General features: G+C 37.6%; 1 protein-coding gene across 2 annotated transcripts in view; it reads left to right on the plus strand.

The window, feature by feature from the left end:
* Window positions 1-1,164: 1,164 nt before the first annotated feature.
* igf2bp2b (insulin-like growth factor 2 mRNA binding protein 2b) overlaps window positions 1,165-14,791 on the plus strand; it is a 56,146-nt gene continuing 42,519 nt past the window's right edge. Inside the window, exons 1-2 of one of the 2 annotated variants that reach the window (XM_046837373.1) lie at window positions 1,165-1,500; window positions 2,865-2,925. In XM_046837373.1, coding sequence (XP_046693329.1) covers window positions 1,323-1,500; window positions 2,865-2,925 — 239 coding nt within the window. In that variant the 5' untranslated portion in view covers window positions 1,165-1,322. Of the gene's footprint in view, window positions 1,501-2,009; window positions 2,233-2,864; window positions 2,926-14,791 lie in introns of those variants that run through there. The other variant, XM_046837376.1, reaches the window with a different exon arrangement.

Consider the following 14,791-nt stretch of genomic DNA (forward strand, 5'->3'; position numbering starts at 1 on the left):
AGAACGACTAGCAGAAGAGACTTGCTTGTGTCAAGAAACACAAGGACAGTGTAAAACTTGTCTGATGAGTCCAAATTTGAGAACCATGAATGCATGATTCCCAGTGGGAAGCATGGCGGAGGAGGTGTGATGCTGTAAAGGTGTTTTGCTGGATTATATAAAGAGAAAACGAGCCCAGCTCGCTCTTCATTTCTGGCTATGCTTCTTCTCTACATCTTTGCAAAAAACAAACAAACACAAAATAATTACTATGATGCTTTTTCCAGTTAGTGTTGAGAAAAAAAAAAATCACAGCCCACCCTCAAAGCAAATGAGGTTCCCCTCTATTATGCATTTTCTTTCTTCCTGTTGTTTGCAACACTAAAGACCTTGTTTACAAAAGATGTAAAAATTTTGTATTGCACTGTTGCAAAAAATAAAAATAAAAAAGAAGCAAAAAAAAAAAAACAACAATGAGTGGCATAACCAAGCCCAAGTATATATAAAAACCCAAACATGACCATCACCATGGAGGCGCTTGTGTGTTTATTTGTGCATCCTGCTCTGCTGCTGTTATTGTTCTTTGCTGAGCTTGGCTCAAGGCTTCAGGTGTGTGTGTGTGTGTGTGTGTGTGTGTGATCGAGGTGTGTCCATCAGCACGTTGCTCTGCTCTTCTCCGCTCTTCCTTCTGTTGTGCTTCAGGTTCTCGGGTCTGATTGAATGACTGTAATAGAAAGGCATCTGATTCTCTGCGCGCGAGCTTTTATCCAATAGGCGGTGCTTATTCGGTGTGACGTTGCAACATTTCTTTCTTTCTTTCTTTTTTTTCTTAAAAAAAAAACCTTTCAGTCAAGTGATTTACACAGAGAGAGAGAGAGAGAAAGAGAGAGAGAGAGAGAGAGGGAGAGAACTTGATGCTGGGGATTCTACTGACCGGAACCGACTCTCCATTCCTGATCTTTTCTTATTTCATTTATTTCTCGGTATTTGTTCCGTCGCACCTCCATTAGCCTTAAATCGCGTGTTTGCGTGCGTGCGCGTGCGAGAGAGAGAGAAAGAGAGAGAGAGAGAGAGAGAGAGTGTGTGAGCGCGCGCGCGCGAGAGAGAGCGAGTGTGCGAGAGAGCGGGCGAGCGCGCGCGCGCGCGTGCGTGCGGTGCGTGTTTTTCTTTCTTTCGTTTTTTTTCGGGTTTTTTTTTTTTTTTTTTGTGTTGTCGTTCTTGTAGTGTTGCTGTTGCTCTTTTTGTTGTAGTTGTAGTAGTAGTTGCTGCTGCTGCTGCTGCTGTTGTTGTTGTTGTTGTTGTTGTTGCCGCTGCTGTTCATTTCCGTTCCGTGCTTTTGGATCATGAATAAACTGTACGTGGGGAACCTGAGTCCCTCGGTCACTGTGGAAGACCTGAAGCGGCTGTTCGGCGAGCGCGAGCTGCCCGTCAGCGACAGGACCGTCTTACTCAAGTCCGGCTACGCTTTCGTGGATTTCCCTGACCAAAAGTGGGCAATCAAAGCCATTGAAACGCTGTCAGGTAAGCTTGTACGACTTATTATTATTATTATTATTATTATTATTATTATTATTATTATTATTCCTTAAGGTGACACCTGAATACCCCCCCCCTCCCCTTATTAAGCATTTAGTTTGGAAGAATACGTGGGTTCTAATAAACGCGCACGTGCGCCTGCCTCTATATATTTCAACTATAGATTTATGCATATGCATAACAAACACACACTTACACACCTTTAAACACACGCATGCATGCATGCAACGCGTGCATGGTCCAGCGCGCGCTGAGCTATCCTGAAGGCTTTTATCAGGTCCAAATCTGACCTGATGTACACAAGTTCACTTCAACAATCTGAAACACCCCCGACCTGGAGAGTAGAAGAGAAGGGTTATTCCATGAATGCATAAGAATTTTTTTTTTGTTTTGTTGTTGTTTTTTTTTCTTTTATTTTTTTAGTATTTGGCCACACACGTTTTTTTTTTTTCCTTTTTCCTCTCTCTCTCTCTCTCTCTCTCTCTCTCTCTCTCTCTCGGGCTGTTCCGAGTTAAAGAGTGATCGGCGCCGCGTGCAAAGCGGCATCGCGCCTTATTTTTTCGGTCATTTTCCGTCGCGAATTTTCTGCGGCGAACCCGCGGCGCAAAACCGCCCGGTCCCGGTACCGACCCATAGCCCCAACCCTCGCCTAGGTTACTACGAGGTGGCCTGGTCGTAGGTGACGTCCAGGCGTCGGAAAGCGGCGAGAAGCGGACGGTGAGGGTGGCTGACTATGTGTGTGTGTGTATGCGTGTGTGTGTGTTTTTTCTTCCGTACAGGGGCTGGAGAGGGCGAGTGTCAAAGTGAGCGGCGTTGCTGCTCATTGTAGGCCCTTCTTCATGAACCTGGTGCTCTTCTGCACTCCTATTATTAAAAAAGAGGGATAAACATCTCCCAAGCTTACTTTTAATAAAATGCAAAGCTCTCAACAAATCCATCGTCCACCATATACGTGGATTTATTTCCACGCTAAGTTAGATATAGGAGTGGATGTATTTGTGGACTCAATGCTTCCTTTCTGTGAATTGACGACAGCGGAAAGCATGCACGCCTCACTCAATCTTTTAATTTTTTTATTATAGATGTTTTTTTTATATCAGTATTTATGCAAAAAATAAATAAATAAATTAGTTGCATGTTTCTCCAAACTCACCTATAACCTGTGACCAATGCAACACTGTCTATAAACGTGAAAATCCTCCACGTCATTACGCATTTTTATTTTTTTGCTCATTAAAAAAAATGCATCCCTTTTATATGCATTTTTTTCTTTCTTTCTTTCTTTCTTTCTTTCTTTCTTTCTTTTTTTTTTTTTTACTAAAGTGTTTATTTCTTTTGTTTTCTCACAGGGAAAGCTGAGTTGCACGGAAAGGTGATCGAGGTTGATTATTCCGTTCCCAAAAAATTAAGGTAAAGATCAATTTCTTGGAAGAAGAAAAACAAAAGAGTGGGGTGGGGGTGGGGGTGGGGGGACATTTCTCGATCATTTCTTCGGATTATGTGCTGGTCGTCTTCATTGTGTGCACGAGGAGGCCTGCTCGTTCTTGTTTGTGTCCAAAATGCTGCCATTATGTAACGGGGGAAAATGTTGTTTATGGTGTTCTCCTTTTTTTTATGCATGTGGTAAAAAGAAAAATGGGGGAGAATTAAAAAAAAAAAAAAAAAAAAAGTGTGGGCAGAATTGCTTACATTCATAACCGAGTTTGGACCTGGTTATAAGGCGTTATAACCCCTGCTACAGTGTTTCTAGTGATTTTGGAAATCACATAAGGCTCTCACACTCACTGCTCAGCACCACTTCCTGTGGAAGTAGCCATTTTTCACTCCAAATCTACACAAACTGGCTCTGAGTAGAAGTGGAAGCTGTGGACCAGAGAGTGAAACCGAGTGCTTTGGTGTAATCATCTGAATCGCGTCTGATTGCACGTGCTTTGTTTTGGGTTTTCTTTCTGGATTTTGAGGTTTATTTCCCGTGCACGTGCCTGAGACACGTTAGAGGAAACAAAGTGGCCTTAAGGCCTTAAGCGCGAGATTCCCAAGTAAAAAAAAAAAAAAAAATCCAAATAATAATCATTGCACAAATCGCGTACTCGTTTCTTTTTTTAATTTGTGAATAAACTTCCTAAAGAAAAAAAAAATCCAGTCATGACATCTGTGCATACAAAAAGGAAAAAAAAAAAAAAATCCTCCACTGCAGCCTGCACTACGCTGCACTGCACCACGTGACCACCTTTACATTCCTCGCGCGCCCATCCGCCCTATGGAAAACGCTGTAGGAAAAGAGAACGTTGGGAACATTGCCATGGCGACGTCCGAACCCGCCCTGCCTACTCGCCTACTACGCAGTGTGCAGGGAAAATAGTGTGCGTGCTAGCGACGCTGCCATAGGCCGCACACTACCTAGTATGCTAGTCACAAGGGTTTGGGGATTTATGTATGGCTAGCCGTGCCCACTCAAGGCCTACGTATTGTAACTGTGTGTGTGTGTGTGTGTGTGTGTGTGTGTGTGTCCTCGTTCTTCTTTCTTTCCCTCCCTCGACGTGTGTAGTAATTGGAGACGGGACGCAGACAAATATGACTGGTCGAAAGACAGACAGACATAAAGACACACAGGGGGAAAAAAAAAGGGGGTTGCCATTTTTCTTGGTGAAGTCAGACGAAAATCATTAGGGCCCAAAGCCGAGAACTTCCTGAAGCGCAGCCAAATCAGTTCTCGGAAAGCTAGCATTATGGAGCAAGGTAAATACGTGGAGTTGGATCATATCCCGTGAGGAGAAGGAGAGAAAATAAATTATATATATATATATATATATATATATATATATATATATATATATATATATATATATATAATCTGGGCGTGTAGGACACAGTAAACAGGCACCAGAGTGTTAGGAGACGTTTCTCATGTTTTAAACGGGAGCGCGCACAGGCCCTATATCTGAGTCGAGAGCGGAGGAAAAAGCAATCCGGGTTATTCAGGCAACCACGTCCTTTACGTCCATATACGCAATGCCACGTGACCGGAAACGGAACACGCCACGGCACGTGCGTAATGGTGATCGCCACACGCTATAGTGTCAAACTGGTTACATTTAGTTGGGAATAATAATAATAAAAAAAGGTGACTCTTTCTAGAGTCCACGACATGCACCAAAAACATCATTAAACACAAAAGATTACAATCTGTAATAATATCTACACAATCATGAATTAATCTGATCACATGATATTTCTCCAGTGTAGACAGTCCTGCTACAGCTGCTGGAGCAAAACCAGGTGTAACTACTTCCACTTGTTCCTCATGTGATGAAAAGTAGAGCGAGAAGAGAGAATCGAAATTATCCAGGATTTCTATATTATTCAGGATTTTATTTTTCTTGAATAATCCAGGGTTTCATTTTCTACATGATCCTAGATGTCAATTTTTTTTTCTGAATGATCTGTTTTTTTTTTCTCAATATATAAATAAAGCTTATACCTTGAATAGCACTAAATATATTATTAAAATATTAGATTTTTATCTTATATATATATATATATATATATATGAAGACTAAATTATAGTATTTTATTATTTTGTAATTAATTCTTATCTAAATTATCTAATATATTTTAATACTATTTTAATCTAATATATTTCAATACTCTTTCTCTCTCTCTCTCTCTCTCTCTCTCTCTCTCTATATATATATATATATGTATATATATATATGTAAATGAATTATAATATCTTATAATATCTAATTATCTTTTATCAGATTTTTAAAAGATAAAAAGGTATGTACATATAAAAAAAATCTAAATACATTTGTAAATTATTACCACTAAACCCGATATATCTGATATCTGATATCTGATTATTGATTGAATGAATATCAATGATATGATGTTTATAGTCATAGAATAATCATTTAGATATCATAAAATAATATATATATATAAAATGATTACTTACTTGATTTGAGCTTTTGTGTAACAGATACAGATGACATTTTATTTATTTAAATAACATTTGAGTTGTTTTTGGCATTAATTATAAAATAATTTTATTCAAGAATCAGAGGACTAATTTAGCATTTAGTACTTATTACACATTTTTAGTTAGTCAGTCTGCCACCTGCTGTATTTACATCTCAACAAGAGTTCCAAGTTCATTTGCTCCATTTGAGCAGCGATCAGAAGGTTCCTTGCTCACCTAATGCCGTTTTTACGCCAGGAACATGTCAGTTTGTTTTAATTTCCAGGTTTACACTTTAATTCACTTATTACAGTTGTTGCATTCACTAATAAATGTGATTGAAATGAAGCTCCAAAAGCTGTTAATCAGAATGCAGTTGCGAATTCATTGTTTCTGTGGACTGAAACCGAGAAATAACTGTGTGATTAGTCAATGGCCGATGGATTAGTCAGTTACAAAAACAGTTGTTACACAGTTGTGGAGAAAGGTTAGAGAAAGCACTTCAGCAAAGCTGCGTATTTCATTGTGTATAAATAATTGTATTATGAATAACATGTATAGCATTCATCTCTTTAATTTAATTTCATAACTTTTTCTGAAGGGAGGATTGTTGTTGTGATTGTGTACGTTTGTGTTGAATGAGATCTGTTAAATAAAACTTTGATTTCTTGTACTTGTTTGCGGGAAAGTGAATTCGTCTCGCAGCTCAAAGATGTCGGTTTTTGTTCCAATTCTGGTAGTCTGTGTATTCAACTTATTTTCGTTTGTTTGCTATTTATTTTTAATTTTTTTTAATTCTGACTTTTTTTCCCCGCCTTCTACACCTGAACGGGTTTATCCCATCTATTTAGGCACTTGTTTTGCTTCCGTGATTTCATATGAGCTCCGGCTTGATCCGAACCCAGCTCCGTTGTGTTTGCAGACTGAAATGTGACATGTGAGTCTAAACCCGAGCGAGTGACCGAGTCGTTATGAAGACGCGCTGCTAGTCGTTAACGGTCCATCATGTCCATTCAGACACGTGGCCTCTCGGGTTCTCTGAGCTCTGTGAGATCTGATTTCAGTTTATTTTTATTTATTAATACGCACCCAGTGCTGCAAAAAAACTAATAAAATAAAATGTTTTCTAAAAATTTTGCACAATTTGGTAAAAGCTTTGCACTGGCTATTAAACTGTGAAATCAAGCTAACTAGAATTATATTAGACAAACAAAAACAAACACACACACACTCAAGCTTAAATACACTATCTGTTCCAGCTTAACTAGCAAGGATAATTCGATTAAAGGAAAAGACTGAAGTGACCATGCCTCAGTTCTTTATCAGTATTTTCATCTTTCGCTGCAGCAGCTTGGTGAGCCACTGTCTCATTCAGGACTGTTTTAAAATTTAGATTTTTTGCTATAAAATTATCATGTCGCTGAACGACTCGTTCTTTGTCCCTCTTGCTTTTTTTACACACAGTAAAAAGTTGTGTGTGTGTGTGTGTGTGTGTGTGTGTGTGTGTGTGTGTGTGTGTTTTAAGCTTTTACAATTCAGTTTTACTTGAAAAACATGACAGAGAGAGAGAGAGAGAGAGAGAGAGAGAGAGAGAGAGCGAGAGAAGAGAAACTATTATATAGAAGTCAGATTTGGAGAGAGCGTGACAGGGGCAGCAGCAATTGATAAGCTGTGTTAAGAACCAGTCCACTTGGTAGAGAGAGAGAGAGAGAGAGAGAGAGAGAGGATAAGCTGTTTTAGAGAATGAGACCGAGAGAGTAAGAGAGAGAGAGAGACATGAGCCACACAGTGCCGCTGTGTTCAGTGGATTCGGTCCAAGCAGCTCAGGTCCGTCTGACTGTGCCGTTTACTCTGACAGCGGGTTGCCAGATGGCACGTGGTGTGTGGTGCGCACCCAGAGCCCGGCGCTTTGCTCTCTTTGCTGTCTCACCTACATCACGTCGATGCCTCTAAAAAAAATAAAAAAACCGACTTGTTCCTCGTTCCAAAACCGGACCGACACACAACCACGTGCACCGACTCGATCTCTTCAGAACCTCCAGCATTCGGAAAAGTTTTAGTGTCCCGGAGCATATCATTAACCGTCTACTCACAGCACTGAGTTTAACAATTCATGCTTACAATAGTGTATCTTCTCTGTGTGCTTGTGTCATCAAGGTGGACGTCATAGGAAGCTACATTGACAATATGTCATTTTTTTCAGGAAGATATATACAGAGAACATGGTGGAAAAACAAACGCAGCATTAATAAAGGAACGAGAGTTCCATGAAGTTTGGTTAGAAAAACTAATACGCAAAAAAAAATATATAAAATCATACCATGTCATGACTATGAATCTCTTTCATGTGGTGAAAATAGCTGGAAATGGCTTCTTACGGTTATAGAAAAGGTGTAAAAAATAATATGATCAAATACAGAGTTTGATAGTTTTTCAAATTATTATAAATAAAATCTGCACTAAACAATTCTTCTAAACTATGTACGTTTTATAAAAAGTAACACCAGTGATAAAGCAATACAACAGACAAAGAGTATTTACGAACACATTGAGGATTTAAGCGTTACTGCTTTATCAGATTAAAACCAGGCGCATAAACACAAGGAAAGGATTGTATTGCTTTTACAGATATTTTAAAGAAACTCGTTTTTTTTTAAATAACCGTCTACAAAGGTTTTCTTCTGCCGTTTAGGTAACATCCACAATCATGCCATTCATCGCATCAATACCCGAGACATATTCGAGTTCTGGATAATGATGTTCAAGGTGACGGATAAATTCTCTGTCTCAGTCATGAACATCGAAAAAAAAAAAAAAAAACAGAAGCTTTAATTGACTATTGTCATGTGCATGTTATAAGACGTGTGTCACGACATGCACGACACACACAATACAGCGTTAATGAAGCAACAGGAGAACGAAAAAAAAATTTCGTTCGAAAAAAACCCCATCCCGAACACGTGCGTGTTGCTATGGTTTCGATTACATGACTGGATGTCATTTTATTAATTATAAGACATTAAATGACATGGCATCAGAGTTTCACATTGTTTTCTGTACAGTTTACTTCAAATGCCTGCTCACACCTTTTTGTTGGTTTCTGATTTTTGCGGCTTTCTTCCACATCTGTCAATCTTTGTTTTTTTTTTTAATATCGTCCATGTAAATAGTCAGAGAGGCTTCAGTTGCTGCCATGGCAATGAAATGATCTTTCTCTCTCTCTCTCTCTCTCTCTCTCTCTCTCTCTCTCTCTTTTCTATTTTTTCCACCCAAACTCTATCATCACTGGTTCTTCGGTTCCATCCAAGCCTTTGTGTTTAATGAAGGATTTTTTTTTCAAAGCTCTGGTAGTCCTTTACTTGTAAAAAAAAAAAAAAAAAAAGCTCAAAACACACCAAAATTATTTATGAACATCACATCAGAAAAGTGCTGATTGTGTATTGACAGATGTGAATGTCATGTGCTTTTCTTTTTTTTTTAAACATGAGATGATTTTTTTTTACAGAGAGATGAGCAGTATTTAGACAAAAGTGTATCTGTATGCAGCCATATCAGACTGGGTAGTGTGAATGAGACCCAGTTCCGCCATCTCATGTCACCTGATTTGTTGGAATTCTGTCACTGAGCACATGGTGTATATAGAACTGCCAGTGAGAACAGCAGATGCGTACTTCTCACACACACACACACACACACACACACACACACACACACACACACACACACACACACATTTGAAGATCAATGGCAGATCCTAAGCTAAATTGTTGTACACAAGCTTAAAAATAAACCCTGTAAGTGTTCTCTATCCACCACATCTGTACCTTGTGTGATTAGTACAGACAAATACCTTCACACTGTATATAATATATAATGTGAAGATACACAAGGCTTGGAAAAATATTACCGAGAGTTTGATCTTTTATAGCATTGGAGCACTATAGTTAAAATTCTGGCTCCAGAATTCATTGACGGATTTTATTTTGAGATTAAATCGGGATGAAGCAAGAAAAAATGCTTTCGAAATACATTCACTGAGAAAATACATCATCTGCTCTAATTAATTCCCTAATTAAAAAACTATCTGATGATAATTACATATTTGGTGTGTGGGGGTGCGTGTGTGTGTTTGTAATATAATAGTGCAACTGATGATCATGATTTAACATTTATTTTAAATATGTAATATTTCATACAAAAAAATTCAATACACTTTAATTAACATTACAGATTATAGCATATGTTTCAATTGAATTCATATTTAGGTCTGACTACAATACAGGAACGGTTTCAGGACATTACAACTGCGTATTTGATTTTCTTTGGTCAAAAAAAACGGCCCACAACATTCAACCGATCTAGAAAACTGAACAAAAAAATGGTAATTCTTTTACCCCGTTGTTCCCTAATTTCTAATAATAGCACCACATGGTGTGTTTTATTTCTTAAGTATTATGTTAATTCATCCCCAAATTTCCTGCTGACTAGAAACCAAACACCATCTGGCCAAAAAAAAAAAAAAAAACTAGAAGTGTAAGAATGATCCATAGTCTTTCTCCTTCTCTCTTTCCTTGACCAAATTCTCTATTTCTGTTTTCTGGTCATATTTTTCTGGCTCCGAAATGATGTTTCACTCGTTTTAGTGTACCTTGGAAATGAGATGTTGAAGCTTTGTTGCTATTTGTGTCATTTCTGTGAGGGGAAAACATGCACTAAGAAAGGAAAGTCTCCTCCATGATCGTGTGTTTTAAGATTTAAACTAGTCAAAATATACAATATGTGTACAAAGATTTTGGTACGAATGAAATTTTCTGCCTCGTGTGGTTCTTCTACACAATGTTACCACAATATTGGGGGCACACAATTGTACAGTATGTCTTTGGATGCAGTAGCATTACATTTTCCCCGTCACTTGAACCAGGAGAGCCAAAACCGTTCCAGCATGACAATGCCCCTGTGCACAAAGTCACTTCCATGAATATATGGTTTTCATGATTTTGAATGGAAGATCTTAAATGGCCTTCTATAGAGCTTGGATCTAAACTTTGGGATTAATTGGAACACTGACTTCACTCTAGGCTTCCTCACATGACCTACATCAGTACCTGACTTTATTAACACCTTTGTGGCCTAACACATTAGAACTCAGTAGAGCCATGTTCATTTAAAGTCAATTGCTCAACCAACTTTAGGCTGAGGAGCAATTCCAGGAATGGAGAGGATGTTTTTTTAATTTATTTTTTATTTTAAGTTACGATCTTAAGTTGAACGCATTAGCTAGCATGCCACAGGGAACAGCTGCTTAGCACCACCCAATTTCCACAGGGAATTAAAACGAGTGGATTTGTTGCTAATTAATGTTCTCATTGTAAACGCATTTCACCTCCTTGGCAGCAGAGGGCTCGCCAGTTGCATTTTACACTGCATTTTTGCTGTCTTCATAATGACATTTTTTGCTGAGAAGAGAAAAAAGAAGCCATAAGTGTAAAAAAAAAACAACTCATGATACCTACAATCTCCTTAGAAAAGGCTTATTTATATATATATTTTCATTATAAATATAAAATTGTTTTTTACACAAACGGTTTCTCTGTGTGACTCACCAGATTTATTGCTCCCCCCTGTATCTGTATGTCATTGTGTGCCATAAAAAGCAGCAGCAGCAGCAGCAGCAGCAGCAGCAGCAGCGCTTCTTCCTCCTGTGTATCTCTCTTACTCGCCGATGGTCAAGGCTGAATGCCATGTGCAGTTGTCTCTGTTTTTAAAGCCTCCACATTTCCGCTATGAATCATTTGCCCTAGATCACATGAACGATAGTGTAGCAGCCACCTGTCACCAGCATGACAATGTGGACACACGCACGTAAACAAACGCTTATAGACACACCATTCTTCACTCATTGCTCTCCAACACTCTGGTTTATGACCCGGTTTCAGATGTACATAAGTACATGCTTGTAATAGATCAATAAAAAATATTTACAATTGTTTCCCTTACATTACTAGTACCAGTACTATTCAGTGCTGTTAGAGTTGTTGTAGGATTTTATACGAGTGTTGCTGAATCCTCAAACAAAAATGTGTTGATGCACGGTTCTGAATACGCTGTGGTTTCTATAGTAACCTCTTTTTTCATGGCCATTTCTATGGCAGTCACTCAACATAATCGAAATTTCTTAAGTTTTTGTGTGTTAAATGTTTATTTAATATTTTGTCCAGCAAGAGTGAAACTGTACACACGGTTCTGCACGTAAATCGGTTTTTAAATCATGGTTCGTTTTAAATTCTGTACAGTTAATGAGAAGAAATGCAAAACATAAAATAGCTTGTCGTATTTTTTTATTAAAGTCGTTTTTTTTATTATTATTAATCTAACATTAGTGAACATCAAACGTTTCCATTTTTAAAACAATTTTTAAAAAAATGCCTCTTAGGTTAAATAATACATAACATATTTTATAATATTTCATAATATTTTAAAATAAATAAATGATAAAAATGAAAAATAAATTGAATATTTGATTAAATTGGCACGAAAAAAATGTTTAAATAAAGTTTAATAAATGGAAAAATGGTATTAAATAGTTTACATTTGTTAGATCCTATTTGAGTAATACAGATATGTATATATGTGTGTTTTTTACATGTAATATTTAATATTTTCTGAAGATATGTTCTACTTAACTGTTCTATTCATTTCACAACACTTGAACAAATGTCTTCATTCCTTCAATCCTTCATTTCATTCACTCCCTCGATGTGTGAAATTGTTAGGATTTTTTCCTTTTACGAGAAATTCTTGAAGCTGGACATAAAACGCTAAGGAATCCATAGCGCTTGAGTTTTACACTACACGCTACACGCTACAAATCGTATTTCTCGTACGACGTAGCCACAGTGACACTGTACTAACTTTAGTTTCTTTTTTTATACCCCTTGCATTGTTATGTATGATTTCACGTTTAATAATAATAATAATAATAATTATAATAATGATGATAAAAAAATTAAAAAAACGCACTCAAAGTGTGAGACTGAGACCAAACAAACTTGCGGTCCGCCACTTAATACGTTCGGAAGGGAACTCAGATTTAAACTATGTTCCGAACATAAAAAGGATTGCATTCAGTACACACGTGCACCGAACCGTTTGTTACGAATACGTGTACCGTAACACCCCTAATGTCCAGTGAATATTTAAAAAAATCATTTTTTCACCATGTTTTCAGATATAAGGATTTCTTATCTTCTGGTCTATAAGTTGTCACCGAAATGTTTCACAACATTAAATTGTAAATATATACGGTTAAAAAAATAATGATGCAAGTCGTTGTAGTCTAAGAGAAATCAATTCACCTCAGTGAATGCTGATGTAGGAAAATAATCTTAAACCAGGATGAATTATTTTATTGTAACACCATGTGTCACTGCATTTTATCCCCAAGTTTAAAGAAAAAACAAAGAATGATCCCTTTATTTGATTGGTCACTTCAATGTAAAGGAATTCTTATTCATTCCCAAGATTGACCCATTTGAAGGACAGAATCAGAGCAGAAGCCATATTTGAAGCAGAGTGTCAGAAATTCCACATGCACAAGGCTCCTACAGTATAGTCCTATATCGGCATTTGTACCCCGAAGCCATCGGCTTAAGGAGGGCTCCAGGGTTGCTATGGTAACCCCGTAGCCAATGCCTGATGTGTGTGTATGTATAGGTGTAGAGTAAATAGAGAGTGTTTGTGAGAGGCAGGTATGCGTGAAAAGTGTGACCCTATCAGCATCACATGAATACATGGTGGGGAAACTGACGGAATGTGCGTATGGGTGTGTTTGTGTGAAAATGAAGAATGGAAGGAATGATGAGACAGAGAAAGAGCGGGAGAGTGAGATTCGGCATGTCTTTTCTAACTGGGCTGACGATGAGCCAGTTAAAATGTATCCAAGCATTTAAATACTTTGACACTTGTGGACCTAGAGCTGAGCTATAGAGAAAAAATTAATAAAAAAAAAAAGAAATGGGAAAACGAGAGAAATAATACAGGCAGGTGGAGTGAATGAATAAGAGAAGTGGGATTCTGCAGCGTGCCCCTGCACTGTGTGTTTAAAGCACCACTGCTGGTCAGCTGTAAAATCCCATTCTATCCTCATCAGGTGAAAAAACCTAGACAGAAATTCAATGGTCTGAATAGAAAAATCTCAAATTTAACTTCTATTAAATATATTGACGCAAGCCGGTTCAATCATATGCAGCTGGTTACTGTGCAAAACACTTGAGGACCAAGGTACTACCAAAGATAACAAAAATCATTTACACCTCTCTTATCGTTAAGGCGTTATTTACATTTACTGCATTTGGCAGAGACCTTTATCCTGAGCTAATCACGTTTGTCTCATTCATACAACTGAGCAGTTATAGGGTTAAGGGCCTTGCTCTTAAGTGGCAGCTGGGATTTGAACACACAACCTACGGATTCAAAGTCTTAAGCTTTAACCACTGAACTACCATCTTCCCCTCAGTTGCCACTTTCTCTATGTTTTTTTTCACTATCATAGTCTCGGTTTTAGAGGCTGTTGTGTGTAAAAATGTCAGTAGATCAACATTTTCTATGATTAATTAATAGTATTAATTATAATATCATTAGTAATAATATTATCATTATTAATAAATATTATTTATAAACAGTATTTGTTATTATTTGGACAATTTCTTGCACTATCACATATTTAGCTCTTGTCGGTACTACACTGTCAGTGTTTTATTGTCTTATTGTATTTGTCAGATTGCACAAAATGTTCTTTGCACACATGCTATTTTTATGTAGTTTTGTGTATAGGTCAGTTTGTTCTCGCTAGTTTTGTGTTGGTCAGTGTTAATATATGTTGTCTTGTGTAACACCTTGGTCCTGGAAGAACCGTTTTCTGTGTACTGTACTAACTGTATATGTTTGAAATGACAATAAACCGCTACATGACCTCTCAACCAGGCCACTCTCAAGTCACTGAGATCACAATTTTTCTTCTTACTAGTAATCAATGTGAAGATAAACTGTATCCTGTGTCCTATTTCATGCATTGCATCACATGACTGGCTGATTTGCATGACCAGGCATGTGTTTCTATTAAAGTGGCCTCTGAATTTACAAGCACCTTTTAATGGAAGTGCTGATATTTTTGTGCAGCTGGCGAACAAGTTTGTGGCATGGTGTCTCTGGATTGTTCGATGGATTGTGTCATTTGTCAGTAATACTGGGAGGTAAAGAAAGCTAAGCTCGATTTTAATTGTGCAAAATAAGGTGGATTAAATAAAAAAAAAAATT

This window comes from Silurus meridionalis, chromosome 24 (genome assembly GCF_014805685.1).
Source record: "Silurus meridionalis isolate SWU-2019-XX chromosome 24, ASM1480568v1, whole genome shotgun sequence".
In the NCBI taxonomy this organism is placed as follows: Eukaryota; Metazoa; Chordata; class Actinopteri; order Siluriformes; family Siluridae; genus Silurus; species Silurus meridionalis.